Raw genomic sequence first — 22,803 nt, 5'->3', positions numbered from 1 at the left:
ATTCAGAAAATGCAGACTAACCAATTTGGCTGACGGAGAGGAAGATGATTTGTTATGGAGGGATAATTATGAAACTGAAAACACCGTATCTGATCTACAGAGTGGGATCCTTACAATGATGCCGTAGCCAAAGTGACTCAGAGTGAATTTGATGAACTCTTTGCACCAGATGCCGAAGACAATGCATTTGACAAGTTTTAAAATGCTTTCATTGTGGTTAAAAGTATATTTGTTCAATTAATTTATTCAATGAATTCTGCCACATTAATTTAGTATGAATTACTTTATTGCAAATTTCAAGATGGCAACCTCTCACACCCACATTGGCGGTTCATGTTTTATATTCGACGTATTAGCCCCGTTTTTGGATTGATTTTTCGAGGCTTCAACGGTCAACTTAAGCTCTGACATCGATGGTAACCTCAAGTTGTTGTTGGCTAGTTCTTGTATTTGTCCAAGTTCTTTTATTTTGTTGGCCTATGCCAAGATTGAATGTCACATTAGGAACTTAATTTGAGCCTCAATGATGTGATAATCCGTAAATGATTCATTTTGTAATTGAGGGTCAATTCTAATAACTCGGCAATTGTAATGAGAAGTCTTGCTTTATTAAAGAAAGAATGTGTTTACAAATGTATAATGACTTTTGCATATTCTGGACACCCCAAAGTGCTTTCAAACATCAACTTGCATTTGTATTGTATTGTCGGAAAATATGCCTAGGTGCTTCAAAAGAAAACATTTGAAATTAAGCCATGTAAATAGATGTTGAGTTGGATGACCGAATGTTTGGCCAAAGAGGTAGATTTTAAGGAGCATCTTAAAGGAAGAGAGGAAACATAGAGACAGAGAGGTTTAGGGTAGAAATTGCATCCCTTGGAACATGGGCTGTTGACACACCAGAGGAGCAAATAAAATTAGGATTGTGCAAGTGGCCAAAATTAAAGGAATACACAGATCTTGGAGGATTCTGGTGCTGGAAGAAGGTAGAGATGGGGAGGGTCAAGGCCATGGTCGGATTTGGGAACAAGAATGACAAGTTGAAAAATTGCGAGCCAGGGAGCCAATATAGGATGGATGAATGAGACTTGATGTGAAGCATTTAGAATACGAGCAAAAGAGTTTGGATACATTCAGATTTATGGGGGGTGGAAGATGAGAGGCTGACCAGGAAGTATTGGAATAATCAGTTGTAGAGGTAGTGGAGGCATGGATGAGGATTTCAGCAGCAGAGGAGCTGATGCAGGGTTGGAGAAGTGAAATGTTATGGAGATGAAAGTAGGCTGTCTTGGTGAAGGCCCAATTATTTACAATTTAAGGTGCAGTAACTGCTGTTATCCAGGCATTTAAAACAGCCAACTTGTGCACAGCAAGGTCCCACACGCAGCTAATGATCAGTTAATCTATTTTTGTTTATGTTGGTTGAGAAATAAATGTTGGCCATTTTAGTTTTAACAAGAGCGATTGAGCATCTACTCTTTGACATTATTACTGTAGCTGCTGTCCACTGTCAGTATGAAAGGTGATTCCCTCTTCATATGCCGTCTTAATGAAACTCTGCAAATTATTTTTTTCAGTAAATAATCTATAACACCTGCAGTGTCGTTAATGTAATAAAATTCCCAAGGCTCTTCATAAAAGTATGAAACAAAATTTTCACTGGGTCACATAAGGAGCTATTAGGAAAGATGACCGAAAGCTTGGTAAAAGAGCCCAATTTACAGGGCTGCCTGAAGAGCGGGAGAGAGAAAGAGAGGTTTAGTGAGGTGATTCCTGAGCTTGGGGCCTAGGCAGCAGAGGGCATGACTGCCAATGATGTAGCAACTAGTATTAAAATCCACAAGAGGCCTGAACTGGACAAGTGCACAAACCCCAGAGGCTTGTAGGGGTAGAGGAGGTTGCAGACATGGCAAGGGACAAGTACTTGGGAATAGAGGGATACGGACCCCAAAAGTGTAGAAGATTTTAGTTTAGACGGGCAGCATAGTCGGCGCAGGCTTGGAGGGCTAAAGGGCCTGTTCCTGTGCTGTACTTTTCTTTTTTCTTTGATATTGGAAAATAGTGATGGAAATGTTGAAATTGAAGTGTATGCTAAAATAAAAGTTCATGATTTCTCGTGAGATGAAAAATTGTAATCTACTGAAATTAATGACCTATTATCAGTGTCTTGTAGGTGTGTTATTGAACTAGCTTGAGCACTGAACATTAATATTTTAGACCCATTCGACAGAAATCTAACAGCTATGATAAACATTTTATTTATTAACTGGAATATTCATGGATGGATTGGCTGGAAGTTATTACCATCTACAGTTAATTTAAAAGGTGGTTAAAGGACATCAAATGATTTTAACCAATTTGATTTTCAGAGCATCATTATTAGGCAACCTTGAATTATACAGTCACTTGAAGTGTTCACAGCTTAGACAAAATAGATCTGCTTAGTGTAGGCACAGAGCTCTGTCAGCAGTGGATCTGTGTGATTTTACTAAACATTAATTTTAAATGTATTAAGTTGGCTTTGCAGGCACTCAAAGTGGTATAAGACTAGATACCTCCTCCCAAATACTCTTGGATCTAACATCAAATGCTGAACAGAAAGCAAGATGCCTGCGGTTAATTTTTATTCTTTTACGGGATGTGAGCCTCGCTGGCTAGACCAGCATTTTTCTAGCCCATCCCTGTTTGGCCTTGAGAAGATGGTGGTGAGCTGCCTTTTTGAACCGCTACAGTCCATGTGGTGTAGGTACACCCACAGTGCTGTTAGAATGTAGTGCAATCCTGTAACACTGAAGAAGTTTTGCAGCATCACTATATGATTAGTATAATACTAACATATTGATGGAAGGGAGTCAGACCAGCTTTAAGAACTTGTTAAATGTCTTTTGAGGCCACGGTGCATGCTGTAAGGCGTACTTCAGTTTACTTAAGAACCAGCTGTTCACAATTTTTACCAATGATGTGGATTGACCTCACCTGGAATGGTTTGTGCTGTGTTGATCTCCTTACCTAAGGAAGGATATACTTGCCGTAGAGATTTACCAATCTAATACCTGGGCTGGCAAGACTGTCCCATGAGGATAAAATGACGAGACTGAGCCTGTATTCTCTTAGAGTTTAGAAAAACTGAGGTGATCTCATGAAACATTTAAAAGTTCTTAAGGGGCTCGAAGTCAAGATGGTGGGTCAAGGAGGATCTCTCTGAATCCATGCTCACTGTTACTTAAGTTATATTACCCATTTAATTTACATGTTTATACCTAACCATTGATATTTATTTTATATCGGAAGGTACTAAGTCTAATCTGAGTGACCTGAGTTTTGTTTTGCACATTTCCCTTGCCCCCTTTGCTTTTTAATAATGGCATCATATTGACCTGTTTCCAATCTACTGCTATTTCCTCTTTCAATTAGCAATCAAACACTACTAGATTCTGCTGGAAAAAAAAAACATTTATACAATATCTTTTGCATTCTCACGTTATCTCAAATGCTGAAGAGAAAATGAAATATTTTGACATGCAGTCACTGTTATAAAGGCAGATGCAGCAATCAGTTGTTGCAAAGTGTGATCACTGCTAGGACACAATCAGAACAATCTTGCTTTTCTTTGGACAGTGCCAAAGATTTATTTTTCTACTTATGCAAACATATATATATGCCTTGGGCCCCAATATTCCTCTGTATTTATCTTGTGATAGTGTAACTTTTCCACCTAAAAGCTTTGACTTTTTAGAATTCTGGTGAACGCATAAAAGTTTAGAAAATCGAAATGTTTGCGATTGGTCGTTTTTAAGAAATTTTGAAAGGAAGCTCCTTATGTTTCTGGCATTAATTTAACTTTGCAAATATTGTGACGTATTGGATATTTCAACAGAAAAATAAAATGAGGATACGATAACACACATCCATTCTATAACTTCATTCAAGTAGCAAAAGAAAGCTCCTCCAATCATCCACTCATCCACAAACTAATGATTATTTTTCTGTTTGCGTTTTCTTTCAGGATGGCTGTACATTGCATAAGAAAACTTGCTCTCCAAACACTGCAAGCTAAACCGGGTTATGCGAGTTGGTGTCTTTGTACTGAGAGTTCAAGGCATTTTACTACTTTGTTGGTACAAACCACGGTAAAAGTAATGATACCCCAATCCAGACACATCATACCTTATTGGAAAACAGGCCTCTGCATTACGCCAGTAAAAACTTTTGTATCTGATGAGAGCAAGGGGGAGTCTGAAACAGTGCAGCACCGAGAGAAAAAGGATCCAAGAGCACGAAGAACATTAGGGAGTATTGGCAGAAAGATTGAGCACCGCATCATTCAGGTGATCGATGAAAATGGAGAGAATCTGGGAAATTTGCACAGAGCAGATGTTATCCGGATGATGGATGAACGTGGAGTCAAGGTTGTACCTCTCAGGGAAAATGCAGACCCTCCGGTGTATAAATTAATGACAGGAAAACAGATTCATGAAGAACAAATGAAACTCAGAGAAAAACAAAAAAACAAAACTAACACTGGTAAGTGGATGGATAAATTAGATATTTATCAAGCTCAACCTTTTATGATGAAATCTTTTCCTTCTACCACTCACCCATTAGACAAAGAGAACATTCAAAATACCGTGATTGATTTTTCCTTAAAACTGAAGACCACCTGGTATATATCTACCCATCGGATTAGACATTAAGAGCTTGGGGTTTAATGATGATAATGGGCTTTTGGGAGAGGCAGTGGAGTAGTGGTGATGTCACTGGAATAATAACCCAGAAGCCCAGGCTAATGCTTTGGGGACACAGATTCAAATCCCATCACCCAAGCTGGTGGAATTTAAATAATTTTTTAAAATCTGGAATTGAAAGATAATCTCAGTAATGGTGACCATGAAACCTATCAGCAATTGTGTCCTCTTTGGGAAGAAATCCGGCGTCCTTACCTGGTCTGGCCTACGTTTGACTCCAGATCCACAGCAATGTGGTTTGACTCCTAACTGCCCTCTGATTTGGCCGAGCAAGTTAATTCAAGGCCAATTAGGGATGGGCAACAAATGTTTCCCTTGCCAGTGGTGTCTACATCCCATCCCATGAAAGAATAAATTCAAGATCCATTGGGACTATTCAAAGAAGTCTAGAGTGTTCCCACTTTCAAACCCCTCCATCATTACCACCAACAACAGACTGACTGGGTATTGTCTAATGGGGAGACGGTGATGTAGTGGCATTGTCAATGGATTAGTAATTCAGAGACCCAGGGTATGCTCTGGGGACCTAGGTTCAAATCCCATCACGACAGATGGTGAAATGTGAATGCAATAAAAATCTGGAATTAAAAGTTTCATTATATTGACTGTGAAGGTGGAAAAGTATTCCACCGCGGGTATTCCTCCAGGTTGATGAGCATAAATGCACCTAAAAATATCTAAAATATCAAAAATTAACTCATGATGGAGGTTCATTTTTGCTAGAAATATAGAGGCTGGGCTTCACCAAGTTGCTGCAGGAATTTGGGAGACGATAGTAATCCAGAGGGCCAGGTTAATGGTGTGAGGGATATGTGTTCATATCCCACTATGGCAGCTGGTGGAATTTGAACTCTATTAATAAAATCTGGAATTAAAAGTAGTCTCAGTAATAGTGATTGCTGTCGCTTGTCATAAAAACCCATCTGATTCACTGATGTCCTTCAGGGAAGGAAATCTGACATCTTTACCTGGTCTGGCCTACACGTGACTCTAGACCCACAGTGATGTGCTCGACTCTAAAATGCCCTCTGATATAGCCGAGCGAGCCACTCGGCTCAAGGGCAATTAGGGATGGACAATAAACCGTGGCCCAGTCACGACATCCACATCCCCTCAACGAAAAAAAAAATAAAATGACTGTTTCTGGAACATTGCTAAAACAATAATCGTATGTTTATTTATATATATTTTTTTATAAACATTTTATTGAGGTATTTATGGTTTTTAGGGCAGCATGGTAGCACAATTGCTTCACAGCTCCAGGGTCCCAGGTTCGATTCCGGCTTGGGTCACTGTCTGTGCGGAGTCTGCACATCCTCCCTGTGTGTGCGTGGGTTTCCTCCGGGTGCTCCGGTTTCCTCCCACAGTCCAAAGATGTGCAGGTTAGGTGGATTGGCCATGATAAATTACCCTTAGTGTCCAAAATTGCCCTTAGTGTTGTGTGGGGTTACCGGGTTATGGGGATAGGATGGAGGTGTTGACCTTGGGTAGGGTGCTCTTTCCAAGAGCCGGTGCAGACTCGATGTGCCGAATGGCCTCCTTCTGCATTGTAAATTCTATGATAACAAAAGAAACAGCGTACATACAAATATAAACATAGTGCAAAAGCCATCTTCCTCCCTCATAGGTCGCACCACATTTCCTAATCCCCCACTCTAAACTAAACTAACCCCCCCACCCCTGCTGACGGTTAATTCTCCCCAAAGAAGACGACGAACCCCAACATTGACCCTCTCAGGGCGAACCCAATTTTCTCCAGACAGAGAAAGCTAGCCTTGTCAGTTAGCCAGGTCTCCGACTTCGGAGGCTTTGAGTCCCTCCAAACCAATAATATCCGTCTCCGGGCTACCAGAGAGGCAAAGGCCAGAACGTCTGCCTCTCTCTCCTCCTGGATTCCCGGGTCTTCTGACACTCCGAAAATCGCCACCTCTGGCCTCGGCGCCACCCTTGTTTTCAACACCTTGGACATGACGTCCGCAAACCCCTGCCAGAATCCCCTAAGCTTCGGACAAGCCCAGAACATATTGACATGGTTCGCTGGTCCGCCCGCACACCTATCTTCTACCCCAAAGAACCTGCTCATCCGGGCCATTGTCATGTGAGCCCGGTGAACAACCTTGAACTGTATCAGGCTGAGCCTGGTACATGATGCGGACGCGTTGACTCTGCTCAACGCGTCCGCCAAGAGCCCGTCCTCAATCTCTCCTTCTAACTACTCTTCCCATTTGTGTTTCAGTTCCTCGACCTGCGTTTCCTCTGACCCCATGAGTTCCTTATAAATGTCCGAAACCCTCACTTCTCCCACCCATACTCTGGAAACTATCCTGTCCTGTATCCCCCTTGGTGGTAGGAGCGGGAAGGTTGAGGCCTGCCTGCGTAGGAAGTCCCGCGCCTGCAGGTACCTAAACTCGTTCTCCCGTCAATTCAAATTTTTCCTTCAACTCCCTCAGGCTGGGAAAGCTCCCCTCTATAAACATATCTCCCATCCTCTCGATCCCTGCTCTCAGCCATCTCCGGAACCCTCCATCCAGCCTCCCCGGGGCAAACTGGTGTTTATTAAAGATTGGAGACCAGACCGATGCTCCCTCTGCTCCCATATGTCTCCTCCACTGCCCCCAGACACTCAGGGCCGCAACCACCACAAGGCTGGTGGAGTACTGTGCCGTCGGGAACAGCAGAGGCGCCGTTACCAATGCTCCCAAACTAGTGCCCTTACATGATGCTGCCTCTATTCGCTCCCACGTCGACCCCCCCCCCCCAAACTTCCTAATCATGGCTATATTCGCCGCCCAGTAACAATTACTAAAGTTTGGCAGCGCCAGCCCGCCCTCCCCCCGGCTGCGCTCCAGCATCCCCTTGTTAACCCGCGGGGTCTCACCCGCCCATACAAAGCCAGGGATCACCTTATTGACCCGTTTAAAAAAGGACCGTGGAATAAAGATGGGGAGACACTGAAACACAAACAGGAATCTCGGGAGGACCGTCATTTTCACTGCCTGTACCCTCCCAGCTAGTGACAACGGGAGCACGTCCCACCGTCGAAAATCCTCCTTCATTTGGTCTACTAGCCGGGCCAGATTAAGCTTGTGCAGCCGTTCCCATTCCCGTGCCACCTGGATGCCTAGGTACCGGAAGCTCCCCCAATCGTCTGTCCTGCCCATGTGCCTGGATCGCAAACAGCACACTTTTCCCAATGTTCAATTTGTAACCCGAAAACCGGCCAAAATCCCCCAGAATCCTCATAATTTCTTCCATCCCTTCCAATGGGTCCGACACATATAAGAGCAGGTCTTCTGGTTATAGCGAGACTCTGTGTTCCACCCCACCCTTACGTTGGCCGCCAACTGCCTCCCCTTAACAAATCCCGTCTGGTCCTCCCCAATCACGTCCGGGACGCAGTCCTCAATCCTTGAGGACAAGATCTTAGCCAACAGTTTGGCATCTACATTTAGTAGGGAGATCGGTCTGTAGGACCCGCATAGCTCCGGGTCCTTATCCCATTTCAGGATCAATGAGATAGTGGCCTGTGACATCGTCGGGGAAAGCCCCCCTCTCTCCCTTGCCTCATTAAATGTCCTCATCAGCAGTGACCCCAGTATCCTAGAGAACGTTTTGTAAAACTCCAGTGGGTGCCCATCCGGTCCCGGGCTTTACCCAACTGCATGGCCTTCAGCCCTTCGACTATCTCTTCCAACCCGATCAGGGCCCCAAGCCCTTCTACCAAGTCTTCATCAACCTTCGGGAACTTCAGCCTCCCTCAGAATTGCCTCATCCCTTCCGGCCCAGCTGGGGGTTCCGACTCATACAGCCTGCTGTAGAATTCCTTAAGGTGCGTCTCCTGCAACGTTGCCAGGTCCGCCTTCAGTCCCCTCAAATGCGCGAAAACACGTGCCCTCTTAACCGGCCCATTTAGCCCTCTTACGTTCCATGTGATCAGCCTGGTTGGGGGGCTTCTCGCCCCCCCCCCCTCCACCGATCAGCCATCACCTTTCTTGGGCCAGTCTCCAGCCCTCGCCCCACGCATCCACAGGCCCGCCCCCAGGCAGCCTCCGTCCCCGACCTCCCTATTATCCCACAGCAAAAGTCACTCCCCTGTCAGCAGAACATTCCCCCCCCCTCCAGTAACAGCACTATACAAACAGCCCCCTTCAACAAGCATAACATCTGCTCACTCCGCACTGCGCTGCCGTGAGCTAGCCCGCCCAGCTAGCTTGCTGGCCCCCGCCCATGGCGCCGACATTTCCCCACCTATTGTCCCCCCTCCCCCGGCTCGGACACACATATGCAAACAAAAACAATCTCAACCCAATTGCCCAAAAGAAACACAGAGAAAATCAAAAAGAAGATCCAACATCTAACATTCACGCTTCCATCCCCATCACTGCAAATGCAAACTTTAACTCACGCAGCTCATCCACAGGCCCCAAATAGATACAGAAGGCATTACAGATAACTTCCAAAAACAAAAACTTTTAAAACATGAACACTGCAGCAAAGTTCAGTCCAAACACCTCAGTCCGCTACCAGCCCTTTCCTTCTAGCGAAGTCCATCGCTTCCTTGGGCCACTCGAAGTAGAAATGTTGCTCTTCGTGAGTGACCCAAAGACGGGCAGGATACAGCAGTCCAAACTTAACCTTCTTCTAAAAAAGGGTCGATTTTTATCTGCTTGAACCCTGCTCTTCTGGCCATGCCGATGCTCAGATCCTGATATTTACGCAGGATGCTGTTCTCCCATTTACAACTCCGTGTCTGGCTGGCACACCGTAGGATTCACTCCTTGTCCAGGGATCTGTGGAATCCAATCACCATTGCTCTCGGGGGTCGAGGGGTGGGGGGGTCACCTACATGGGGCTTACCTACACGGGGCTTCCTCGCTAGCGCTCTGTGAGCCCTGTCCACCAAGGGTCGGGTGAACGTCCCCTCCCCCAGTAACTTCTCGAACATACCCGCTATGTATGCCCCTGCATCCGTTCCTTCAGATCTCTCCGGGAGACCCACGATTCTCAGGTTCTGCCGGCGGGACCTGTTCTCTAGATCCTCCACCTTCTCCTGAAGCCTTTTCTGTTCGTCTCTCAACATCCCCACCTCCAACTGTGAAGGATTTAGGTTATTCCAAACCTGATAATACTTTATTATTAACCTATGCTATACGTTAACCGACCAAAAGAGGGAAATCCGTTTCTCTGCTAAGACTCAAAATAAATCTCACGAAGGGAGAATGCTTTTCTGGGTCTCAGACATTTAAACAGGATCTCAGTTACTTTTTTTGGGAAGAATTCAAATGTCGGCGTGGATCCTAGTAATTTAAGACTTCCTAAATGAGTGTCTAGGATTTTAAACTTTGAGAGTAAGTCTACACAGTATAATTTTAGTCAAAGTATTTTTATTGTAAATACATACAGAATTGCAGAGTTAAAAATATAATTTTTTTTTTTTTAAATAATTTTTATTAAGGTTTTCATAAAATATCAATAACAAAATGAAAAAGGAACCCAACAGGGTTAAGTACAAAATACAGTCTAGAAAAGCAAACCTCCATACCCCCCTCCCCGCTGTACATAAATAATAAATTAACATTAACACCCCGACTTAACACATCAGGTATACACCCCCCCCCCCCCCCCCCCCCCGAACCCTCCAGTGCAAATAACAAAAACAGAAATAAAGTAAAGGCCCCCCCCCCCCGAGTTCCTGCTGCCATTGACCAATGTCTACTATTCTGCCAGGAAGTCTAAGAACGGTTGCCACCGCCTAAAGAACCCTTGTACCGACCCTCTCAAGGCAAATTTCACCCTCTCCAATTTAATGAACCCTGCCATATCGCTGATCCAGGATTCCACGCTTGGCGGCCTCGCATCCTTCCACTGAAGAAGAATCCTTCGCCGGGCTACCAGGGACGCAAAGGCCAGAATACCGGCCTCTTTCAACTCCTGCACTCCCGGCTCCTCTGCCATCCCAAATATTGCGAGCCCCCAGCCCGGTCTGACCCTGGATCCTACCACCCTCGACACCGTCCTCGCTACGCCCTTCCAAAATTCCTCCAGCGCTGGGCATGCCCAGAATATATGGGTGTGATTTGCTGGGTTCCCTGAGCACCTAACACACCTGCCCTCGCCCCCAAAGAACCGGCTCATCCTTGTCCCGGTCATGTGTGCCCTGTGCAGCACCTTAAACTGTATGAGGCTGAGCCTCGCGCACAAAGAGGAAGAGTTCACCCTCCCTAGGGCATCTGCCCACGTCCCCTCTTCGATCTCCTCTCCCAACTCCTCCTCCCACTTGCCTTTCAACTCCACCACCGAGGCCTCCTCCTCCTCCTGCATCACCTGGTAAGTTTCCGAGATCTTCCCCACTCCCACCCACTCCCCCGAGAGCACCCTGTCCTGTACTGTGTGTGGCAGTAGCCGCAGGAATTCCACCACCTGCCATCTGGCAAACGTGCTTACCTGTAAGTACATGAAGGTGTTCCCCGGGGGGGAGCCCGTATTTCTCCTCCAGCTCACCCAGGCTCGCAATCTTCCTGTCCACAAACGGGTCTCCCAACTCTCGTATCCCTGCCCTATGCCACCCCGAAAACCCTCCACCTGCACTCCCTGGGGCAAACCGGTGTATTGGGGTCCACGCCGAGGCCCCAACTTCCCCCCTATGCCGCCTCCACTGCCCCCAGATTTTGAGGGCAGCCGCCACCACCAGGCTCGTGGTATACCTCCTTGGAGGGAGCGGCAGCAGTGCCGTTGCCAGCGCCCCCAGACTCGTACCCACACAAGACGCTGTCTCCTACCCACCAAGGACAGCGGCAACGCGTCCAACCTCTTGAACTCCTCCTCCATTTGCTCCACCAGCCTTGTAAAATTAAGCCTCTGCAGGGCCCCCCAGCTCCTGGCCACCTGGACCCCCAAATACCTGAAGCTCCTCTCCGCCCTTTTTAGTGGGAGCTCGCCAATCCCCCTCTCCTGGTCCCCTGGGTGAACCACGAACAGCTCGCTCTTCCCCATGTTGAGCTTGTACCCCGAAAAGTCCCCGAATTCCCAAAGAATCCTCATTACCTCCGGCATTCCCCCCACCGGGTCCGCCACATATAGCAGCAGGTCGTCCGCATAGAGCGACACCCTATGCTCCTCCCCACCCCGCACCAACCCCCTCCAGTTCCTCGACTCCCTCAGTGCCATAGTCAGGGGTTCGTTAAAAATATAAATTGATTAACAGTCTTTAGTTATCTGTTAATAATATAAAAAAACATTAACAGTCCTTTGTTATCTGCTAACACACTAACTTCTCTGAAGAGAATGAGATATCTAAAACATGGAAAATCCTAAAGTATCTCCTATCAATTTCCAATATATTTCTAAGAGGTTTAACAGAAACATACTTACAAAACCATGATGGTCTTTGTTTGACGAGGCAAGCTTGAAGAACAGAGCTTTGACCCACACTCCCGCAGGGGAGTGAGAAGGGTACCTCTCTGCCAAAATGCCCCTCCTTTTATACATACAACCTTTTAATCGGTCAAGGACTGTCTTATCACTTATTGTTGGTTAATTGCCTATAGCCAAATGGCTAATTTGATGTATTATCATCAATATATGTTTAAATGATGTTAGTGTCTGCGTGAATGTCAGGTGTCTGAAGATATATTGGCAAAGAGGGACTCGTATAGAGATCTGTCTCTTTTCAGTGTTGCCATGTTTCTTAGATATATAGATTGTCAAACAGACTCTTCTTTGAGGGTGTCATTCTAAGTGTCAAGAGTTATATAGTTAAGGAAGGATTGTGTATTGGTTATCTGAAGAATGATCTGTCCTCATGGTTTGAATAATTATAGGTGTAGGGGAGTGATCTAAAGAATTTACGGTGTGTCAATGAAAGGATTTCCTTATCCTGTATTTGTTTGGAATGTCCTAATGGTCCTTGAAGTCAGCTAGGAGTTTCTCCCAGCAAATGGTGACTTCTGGACGACCTTTAGCTGAAGTGGTTTTATTCCACTTTGAATTAAAATACTTGTTTTAATTTCTGTTGCCTTATTTCAAACCGAACTCTGCGGCGAACAGGATATTCATCACATAACTCCACTGCAGCTTGGTGTTCCTCCTGCTCAGTCAGTGCCTTCTCCACTTTCTGGATCACCCCGTCTTGAGCATCCAGTCTGAGTTCCAGCTGCGCAATCGTTTCCTTAATCGGGTCCAAGCATTCCTGTTTCTGCTTGGTGAAGCCCTCCTGTGTGAACTGCATCAGCTGCTCTGTCGACCGCTGGGTCGTCGAGCCAGAACTCCGCTCGTCCGCTATGCTTTCTCCCGCTCAGCCTCAGCCCAAACCTTCTCCGTTCGCCTATTTCTTCCTTTACGAGCACTCCTAGTCCGCCTCTCATTGCACTGATGTAGGATTCCTTGTCACAGTTGCATCCAACATCAATTTTCCAAATCAGATCCAACAAAAATTCGGGGGGAAAGGTCCAAAGTTCCGACCCGAGCGGGAGCCACCAAATGTGCGACCTACTCCTTCATAGCCGCCACCGGAAGTTGCATGTTTATTTATATAATGATCATTAAACCTTGGAGATTTTGTGTCAAGTGCTTTGAGACATCTTAATATGATAAAATTCAATATAAATGCCAGTTTTGGGGGAAAATTTTCAGCAGATAATTGACGTGAATTTTTGTCATAAATTCCAAAAAATAGTTCTGGCAATTGATGTACCTTTCGATGTGATTTTCTTTGTCAAAAAGATTGTAAAAATCTTCCAAAAAATAGCTATGGCAATTTATGTCTCTTGCGTTTGTACTCAAGTGTGATCATGAAGAAATTTATTTTCATAATATAAAGGGGACAGAATTTCTGCATTTGGCACACACGGTGATACTGGTACAGATTAGATTCACAGTTGCACCTTATTTTGCTGATTTTTCATTTGCATTTTTCTGAACTCAAATCTGCTGCAAACCAGTACAATTGGGTAGTATTTCAAAATGCAATTTATAAAAACAATTGCACTAATCCTGTGGGAATTGCACTGAAGGCACAGTTCAATTGAGTAGACAACACCACTGCCGCTTTAAATGAAGCAGTTTAATTAGAAGTTTAGTCGAGGATAAAGCTCATTCTGTGAGCTTCATGCACCAATTAAGACAATAGGTTTTGCAAAATACGCACATGGGCGGGGTGCGGGAGTAATTGTTGCATTTGTTTGTGACTCTTTTTTGAAATATTCGAATCTTGAAAGCTGAAGAATTAATATGTAGCTAATTGTGCTAAAATGTAGTTTTCCCTATCTGTACAAAATGATTTCCACTGTCAGCACGTTATTTATACTCATTACAGCAATGTGGAAATTTCTTCAAGATGATCACATTTCATTTGTCTATGTCATTTCTGTTCAATTGAATAAAGAAAAAAATAATTTGGAGTGTGAAAGTAGTGTGAGCTTATGAAATGAAAATCTATGTATAAAAGAATGTAAAATGGGCAAAAGTGATTAAAATTGGAATAGTGGTGAGAAAGAAAAGTCAAGATAAATGGTCAATAGCTAGAACAATATCACAATTCAAATACAGTAATGTCTGAAATGCGGCTGTTCAAAACGTGGAGTTGTGTGAAAACTGGCCATTTTTAGAATGTGCCATGCATCAATTGTAATTGAGTAAAAAATTTTAAACGGCACAGTTCGGCTAGGTGCTGCATTGGTATGGTGCCTGACTAGTTTGCTCGTTCACCCCTAGCACGCCAGTCTTTTCCCATGTTCTGATGAGCCTTGACCCCACCCTACCCACTAGATCTGAACTGCCCATGGCCCAAACTCAAAATCAAGCAAGATGTGAAATCTGGTACAGGGTCGGTCCCGAGGTTGCCGATTTTGAGACACTGTACCTGGGAAGAATTAAAGAAATCAGAGCTAGAACAGTAGTGACAAAGATACATTCTCTAAAGAGAAAGAATTGCTCGGAACAGAGACGAGTAAAGATCTTAAGAATGATCAAAACTGTGCTTTGGGGTGTCTCCTGAAACATGGACCTTGAGAAAAAGCGACAGCCAAAGACTAGAAAGTTGTGAAATATGGTTCTGGAGGAGGATGGAGTGGGTCAGTTCGATTTTAGAGAGAAGTCTTAGAGCAATGAAGAAATTCTGAGGATGGAGGAGAGGGGAAAGATCGTTAGTCAGTAGCATCAAGAACAGCTAACAAAGTTGGCCTGGCCATATTTTAAGATGTAAAGAGCTTGCTGAAGGAAGAGATTGAAGAAACAATAGAGGGATGGAGACTCTGAGGGAGAATCATAATATTGGCACTGTGAAATTGAAAATAGGAGGCTCCTATGGGCAACTGTAGTGAGTAAATGGCCTGCCCTTAGACAGATTAAGTGCACTATTTAAATTAATTTTAGTTAAGAGTCTGGGGATAATTGAACCTTGACTCAGGGGGGAATGAAACTAGGAGGAGGGAGGAATGGAATTAGAAGGAAGAGTGAGTTGTGATGAGGAAGTGATGCAGGAGCATTGGTGGAAGGTTAGAGACCAAGTAGGAAGGCAGAGGCTGGTTAGTGGAAAATAGAGCACTGTATGGGGACAAGGGGGAATATGAAGTTATAGAGGCCAAATTGTACACAGCAGAGCAGGATTAAAGCTTGGTTGGGGATGGTGCTATAGGGTATAATGATGGGTTTGGTAGAATAAGATTGGAGGCCAGGGAAGGGGGGATGATAGGACACAAGAGGAACATAAGGACTAGGAGCAGGAGTAGGCCATCTGGCCCCTCGAGCCTGCTTCGCCATTCAATGAGATCATGGCTGATCTGATGGGAAGCAGGAAGGAAGCTCGGCTAAAACAAGCCTTCAGGTTAATAAATATTGGGAATCTCACCTGAAAATTAGTTAATAGTATTGGTAGTGGGCCAAGAGGGCTTGATAACCAGATAACAACAAAAAAGCCTATTGATTTTAAAAAATGTTAGAAGTTATTAGATATTGACGCCAGTTAAAGAAAATCTAAATGATGCAAAAAAATGGAAGGCAAAGCTGAGCAATTCGTTTCCACAAGACAATTGGGCCCCCAGAGTCTCTATAAAGCCACCCAGTGGCCAGGATAGAGGACTGTAACAGCAAGGCTGTCAAACTAATGAGAAAAATCCTATCAAAAACATGACAAGTACTGTCAAATATGGATATAATTAAATAGCTCATGCCCACTCTTGGCAGGTCTTCTGAATAGAAAGATAACAATATGCCATTGTCATAATATATATTTGAATAAACAAATCCAAAGCATTACCTCAAAGTAAGCAAGGAAAGAAAGGACAGCAATAGAAATTAGTGGAAAACAAATTTAAATTTATTTACAAAATAACACCTTTGCCCAGTGAGAAATATTTGAAGTCAATTTTTAAATAGAATATCATAAGTAGAAAAAGGTGATGTTCGATAAACAGCTTTGTGCTGCGGTAGAAGGATTAATATACTGGAGGTATGCTTTGTTGGGCTGAAAATCGTCAGATAGTTGGGATGTTAAATTAAGGCGAGGATAATCTGCATAAATAAGTTTGCATTTATATAGTGCCTTTAACTCAGAAAAGTCCTGACAGTCTAACCAAAAATGAACACCCAAGACAAGGCAGGAGTTACTAAGTGGGAACCAAAGCTTGATTTAAAGAGATGGGTTGTAAGGAAAGACTAAGTGATGGATAGGCAAAGGGGCTTAGAGACAGACTTTGTGCATGAGGTCTACTCTATATAGCTGAAGGCACAAATTCTAACGGGAAATAAAAAACATTTAAGTATAATCTTTTTTGGTTATCTCCCCTTCTGAATGCAGGAGCATGTCAAATTAAGGAGCAGAGCTTCTCAGCAGACATTGCAAAGCATGACCTGCAAACAAAAATTAAGCAGATCCAGCAGTGGATTGAGAAGAAGCACCATGTTCGGATTACTGTGAGAAAAGGAACTGTTGTGGACAAAGCAGATAAAATGGTACGTCTTAACAAAGACTAAACATGTATTGAATAAATCAATGTCCACTTTAAAAACATTATTAGATGAAATATAGTCCTAAAACTGTTGGTGTTTAACATCTGTTTGTTTGCTTTTGGAGAAGGCTACCTGGAGTTCAGGAGAAGTCCTTGTTTGGGTGGGGGAGGTTAAGGCCAGCAGGAGGCCTTCTTCTTTGAGCTGAGGGGGGGGGGGGAGAGAAGGTCATTAGGATGTCTAATGGGCAGGGGCAGCCACGCTAGCAGGTTATGCTGGTGAACGGAAGTGAGGTGGTGGGGGAGGCCAAGAGGGGTGGCCGGGGGGAAAGGGGAAGGGGGGAGGGCGCGGTGGGGGGGGGGGGGGGAGAGGTTTCTGCGACGCGGCAGGGGGTGAGAGATGATATGGTCAAGGGCGAAGAAAGGGGCCATCTGGGATGGGCTAGGTACAGAGTGGAATTAAAGGGGCAGGAGTTAAGTGGGGAAGATGACGGGCGGTACAGTGAATTGGAGGCACAAGCCTCCGGTAAGGTTGGTAACGTGGAACGTCCGAGGACTGACGGGCCGGTTAAAAGGTCGCAGGTGTTCGCGCACCTCAGGAGCTTGAAAGCAGGGGTTGTCTTTTTGCAGGAGACACACCTCCGTGTGAAGGACCAGGTTAGGTTAAGGAAGGGGTGGGTCAGGCAGGTTTTTCACTCGGGGTTTGATTTGAAATCGAGGGGTGTGGCGATATTAATGAGCAAAAAAATGGGATTCACGGGTGCAAAGGAGGTGAGGGATCCAGGTGGGAGATATGTGATTGTGAGTGGGGTATTGGAAGGGGCACCGGTAGTGTTGGTAAATGTGTATGCCCCAAATTGGGATGATGTGGGTTTTATGAGGGGGTTGCTGGCAGCAATCCCGGATTTGGCCACGTACCAGTTGATCATGGGAGGAGATTTTAACTGTGTCCTGGAGCCGAGGGTGGATAGATCGAGCCCCAGGTCGATGGGTAGGGTACGAATGGCAAGGGAGCTGGGGGAGTTTTATGGAGAGGATGGGTATGGTGGATCCATGACGCTTTCAGAATCCAGGGGGAAGTATTCCTTCTTTTCACTCTTCTATAAGGTGTATTCGAGGATTGATTACTTTGTAGTGAGTCGGGAGATTTTGGTTGGGGTGGAGGGGGCAGAGTATGCGGGGATAGTTATTTCGGACCATGCACCCCACTGGCTGGATATTTGGTTCAGTACGGGACGAGACCAAAGGCCGGGGTGGAGGTTTGACTCGGGGTTGTTGGCGGATAGAGGTTTTTGTGATAAGGTGCGGTTGCCAATTAGGGATTATGTGGAGTTGAATCAGAATGGGGAGGTGTCAGCAGGCATTTTGGGGGAAGCACTGAAGGCAGTGGTCCGGGGAGAAATTATCGCATTTACGGTTTGTGCGAATAAGGAGAGGGCGGAACATGACCGTCTAGTGAGCGAGATAGTGGAGGTGGACAGGGAATATTCGAGGATGCCCACCGTGGAGGGACTGGCGAGGAGGAAAAAGTTGCAGGGGCAATTTGACAGGCTGACAATAGGGAGGGTGGTAGGGCAACTACGTAGGGCAAGAGGGATGCAATACGAGTATGGGGAGAAGGCGAGCCGCATGCTGCCGCACCAGCTGCGGAGGCAGACTGCGTCCAGGGAAATATTGAAGATCCGGACTGGGGCTGAGAATGTGGTGTCAGAGCCAGGGAAGATAAATGAGGCATTTAGAGAGTATTACCATTGACTTTGAGGCAAACCCAAAGGGCGAGGAGGGGGACATGGGGTGTTTTCTGGACAAGCTGGAATTTCCCACGGTGGAGGAAGCAAAGAGGCAGGCGTTGGAGGAGCCCCTGGGGGTGAGGGAGGTGCTGGATAGTATCAGGGGTATGAAGTCGGGGAAGGCCCCTGGGCCGGATAGATACCCAGCAGAATTTTATAAGGAATTTGCAGCGGACCTGGCACCACATCTGCTGGGGGCGTTTAATGAAGCACTGGAGAAGGGGGAGTTGCCGGAGACAATGAAACAGGCAGTAATCACACTAATCCCACAAAAAGGGAAGGATCCGGTGGAAAGTGGGTAGTATAGACCCATATCACTACACTATTGAACACGGATGTGAAAGTATTGGCTAAGTTGTTGGCGGGGAGGATGGAGGATTGTGTCCCGGGGGTGGTTGCAGAAGATCAGGCTTCGTGAAGGGCAGGCAGCTCGTGAGTAATATAAGACGGCTGTTGAATGTGGTGATGAATCCGTCGAGAGCTCTGGTACCGGAGGTGGTGGTGTTCATGGACACGGAGAAAGCATTTGATCGGGTGGAGTGGCGGTACTTGTTCGAAGTTTTGGGAAGGTTTGGGTTTGGGCTGAGATTTGTGGCATGGGTGCAATTGCTGTATGTGTCGCCAAGAGCGAGGGTGAGGACGAATGATAAGAGCTCACAAAGCTTTGCCTTACACAGGGGTATGAGGCAGGGGTGCCTGCTGTCGCCGCTGCTGTTTGCGATGGCTCTCAGGGGGTCGGGAGAGTGGCAGGGGCTAATGAGGGGACAGAGGGAGCATCGGGTGTCGCTCTATGCCGATGACCTCTTGCTGTATGATTCGGGTCCGTTGGAGAGTATGGGAAGGATTCTGGGCCTGTTGGGGAGGTTTGGAGGGTTCTCGGGATACAAGCTGAATGTAGGGTAAAGCGAGTTATTCCCGGTGAATGAACTGGCACAGCGGGCTAATTTAGGGGGGATACCATTTACGGTAGCGAGGGATAGGTTTAGATACTTGGGGATTCAGGTGGCGAGGGAATGGACGGGGTTCCACAAGCGGAACTTAACGAAGCTGGTGGAGGAAGCCAGGGAGGATCTCAAGAGGTGGCATACACTACGCTTAACGTTGGCGGGGAGGGTCCAAGTGGTGAAAATGAATATTCTGCCAAAGTTCTTGTTTAATCTTTCAGGCTCTCACGATCTTTATACCAAAGGCCTTTTTTCAGAAAGTGGACGCAATCATCTCTGACTTTGTATGGGCGGGGAAGGTGCCGAGGGTGGGGAGGACCCTGCTGCAGAGGCAGCAGGGGGGGTTGGCGTTGCCAAACTTGCTTCATTATTATTGGGCGGCGAATGTGGACAAGGAGAAGGGGTAGAGTGGGTTAGGATGGAGGAGGAATCTTGTAAGGGGTCTAGTTTGAGGGCTATGGTGACGGTAGCATTGCCAATGGCTCCGAGCAGGTATTCAGGGAGCCCAGTGGTGCAGTCCACGATGAAGATATGGAATCAGCTGTGGAGGCATTTTAGGGTGGAAGGGATGTCGGTGCTAACGCCCCTGTGCGAGAATCATGGGTTTGAGCCCAAGGGGATAGATAGTGTATACAGGAGGTGGAGGGAGGGTTCGCCAGTCTGGAAGAGCTAAGGGAGAGGGTAGAGCTGCTGAGGAGTAGTGAGTTCAGGTATCTACAGGTTAGGGACTTTGCACAAAAGGTCTGGAAGGGGTTCCCTAGATTGCCGGGATACACCCTGCTGGAGCGACTGCTGCTTCCGGATGTGGAAGGGGAGGGAAGAATTGGGGAAATGTATAAGTGGCTGGGGGAGCAGGGAGGCAGGGAGCGGGTGATAAAGATCAAGGAAAAATGGGAAGCGGAATTGGGAATGGAGATCAATTGGGGAGTATGGAGTGAGGCACTGCGAAGGGTAAATGGGACCTCTTCTTGTGCAAGGATGAGCCTGATAACAGTTTAAGGTGGTGCACAGGGTACATATGACTCAGGCGAGAATGAGTAGGTTCTTTCAGGGGGTAGCAGATGAGTGTGAGAGGTGTGGGCGGGGGCCAGCGAATCATGCACACATGTTTTGGGGTTGTGAAAAATTGGGAAGATTCTGGGCAGGAGTGTTAGCGGTCTTAGCCAGGATAGTGGAAGAGGGAGAGGACCCGGACCCTTGGGTGGCGATATTTGCGGTTTCAGAGAAGCCGGAGCTCATGGAGAGGAGGAAGACCGATGTCTTGGTCTTCACCTCTCTGATTGCACGGCGGCGAATTTTGCTGGAGTGGCGGTCGGCATCGCCACCGGGGGTAGCAGCATGGTTGGGTGACCTGTATGACTTCCTGTGGTTAGAGAAGATAAAGTGGGTGATGGGGAGGGGGGGGTTTAAAAGGAGAAAAATCTGTACAAACTGTATAGTTGATTGTTGGGAAGAATGTTTCCCGGGGGAAGAATGTTTCCCGGGGTATTTACTTGCTGTAACCTACTTTGATACAAGTTTGAATAAAATGCGTTAAAAAAAAAAAAAGAAATATGGTCCTAAAGACATTTAGATGGATCCTTCATTTATCGCAATAAACCAGTGCCAGAGACTTGCATAAATGACCTAAATTTGGGAAGTCCACCTATTTCCATGACATTTTCTGAAATTCAAATGTAGATAGACATTAGCAAATGGTCTGCAGCACTGCTGTGCATGGCATGACCCGTCTTGAGTCTTCGTGCATGTTATTTCATTGAAACTAAATAAGTCGCTCAGATGTTATGAAGGGATAAGAGTTTGTGATTTGATATTTTTTGCTTTCAGAAAATAATGACATCAAGGTCGGCAACTTGATTTCCATCTTCCATACACAAGTTGGAAGAGAGCAAAGTGAAACTCTTACTGAACTGAGTAACTAACACACCAGTGAAAATGCAAATTGACATTTGTGGGGAGGCCCATATTTGCTGCTTTTGCAATGTGCACTAGGGTAACTTTACACATTTTCAAATTTTACACTTGGAGCATAACCTGACTCTACCCTTCTGCTATTAGACTCCAAGCCAAAGGCGAGGGTGTGATGGGGATCATGGGTTGGGTGGGAGAGCAGAGTCTGAGGCGAGGACAGGGGAGTGACTTTCAGCAGATCCCCAACCTGATATCAGGTCCCTCGTTCAGACACACAAAGCCCGATAATGAGGAACCGCCACTGGGAGGACGTGCGGCTCACATTTAATCCCTCAGCCACCAGATAATTGCGGTGGGCTCAGGGATAATGAGTCTCAATTGGCTCATTACCAAGCCTAATTAACATCCTGCCAGCGGTGCCTGGCAATTCTGTGTCCACCCTCACTTAATCAGGGGAGGTTGAGCCGCCGGGTGACTATGGGCTTTTCACAGTAACTTCATTTGAAGCCTACTTGTGACAATAAGCGATTTTCTTCTTTTTTTTCGTTTCCTATGAAAACCCTGGGATGTTTTATTATTTAAAGGTGCTCGCCAAATGTATGCTATTACCCTTGTTTTTTTTAAAACTTAAATACTGTAGTAATTTTATAGAGCATATTATATCAACTGTCATTGCTGAGCTATAGTTGAAATTGCAAGGACTTGAGAGTTATGGTGACTACACTAATGTAGCAGACTACAGAATTTATCGTGTTGGTGCCCGTCTAGTGAGGGAGTTATTTCTTCTTTCTCTTGTAAAATAAAATGTAATTGAATTCAGGCCATCTCCATTTGAAGCTGGAACTCTAAATTGCAGCTGTGATTTTAACATGTATGTTGGGAATGGCTTCAGTAGTTCTCCCAATCAGCCACAAAAATCTGTTTATTTTCTGAGATTGAGCTGACCGGGGGAGAAAATTCCTACCAACTGTTTTTGAAGAAATGTTTGATTTGATCACAAATGCAAAGAGCTATTAAGTCAACTCTTCACTGAAGATTATCTATTGTGTAAAAGCATGGAAGGACTGATTTTTCTTTACTACTTGGAGAATGCAAATAAGTAACCCCGTCCTAGCTTTTTACTGCAGGAATAATTTTTATAATTTGTAGCAAATTACACCTCCCATAAGTGTGGCTTATAGATGAAAAACTCCAAATTTGTTTCTGCTGAGGATATGGTAGCTTGTTAAAATAGGCTTGACTGACCCCACTGAGTTTATCAATCTGTCAGTGGTCAATCACATGCATGAGCAGAATTTTTCAGTATTGACTTAGTTGTCATTGTTAATTAGTTTGCTTTGACATGGCCCAAATCAGAAAGCTGCAATCTTCATTACACCAGTTGAATTGCACAGATCCTAAACCATCCTAGCAAAATAAAACATTCTGAACAGTGATTGTAACATGTGGTTTATTTAATCTTTCCTCCTTG

General features: G+C 45.5%; 1 protein-coding gene across 6 annotated transcripts in view; it reads left to right on the top strand.

Annotated features, from left to right (window-relative positions):
- Positions 1-22,803, top strand: part of mtif3 (mitochondrial translational initiation factor 3) — a 49,226-nt gene that overhangs the window by 16,462 nt on the left and 9,961 nt on the right. For all 6 annotated transcript variants that reach the window (XM_072476922.1, XM_072476923.1, XM_072476925.1 and 3 more), the window contains 2 exons: positions 4,007-4,524; positions 16,540-16,694. In XM_072476922.1, coding sequence (XP_072333023.1) covers positions 4,007-4,524; positions 16,540-16,694 — 673 coding nt within the window. The remainder of the gene's footprint in view (positions 1-4,006; positions 4,525-16,539; positions 16,695-22,803) is intronic.

Source organism: Scyliorhinus torazame, chromosome 15 (assembly GCF_047496885.1).
Source record: "Scyliorhinus torazame isolate Kashiwa2021f chromosome 15, sScyTor2.1, whole genome shotgun sequence".
Lineage (NCBI taxonomy): Eukaryota > Metazoa > Chordata > Chondrichthyes > Carcharhiniformes > Scyliorhinidae > Scyliorhinus > Scyliorhinus torazame.
The sequence above is the reverse complement of the archived record's forward strand: the minus strand, read 5'-3'. Positions and strand labels throughout refer to the sequence as shown.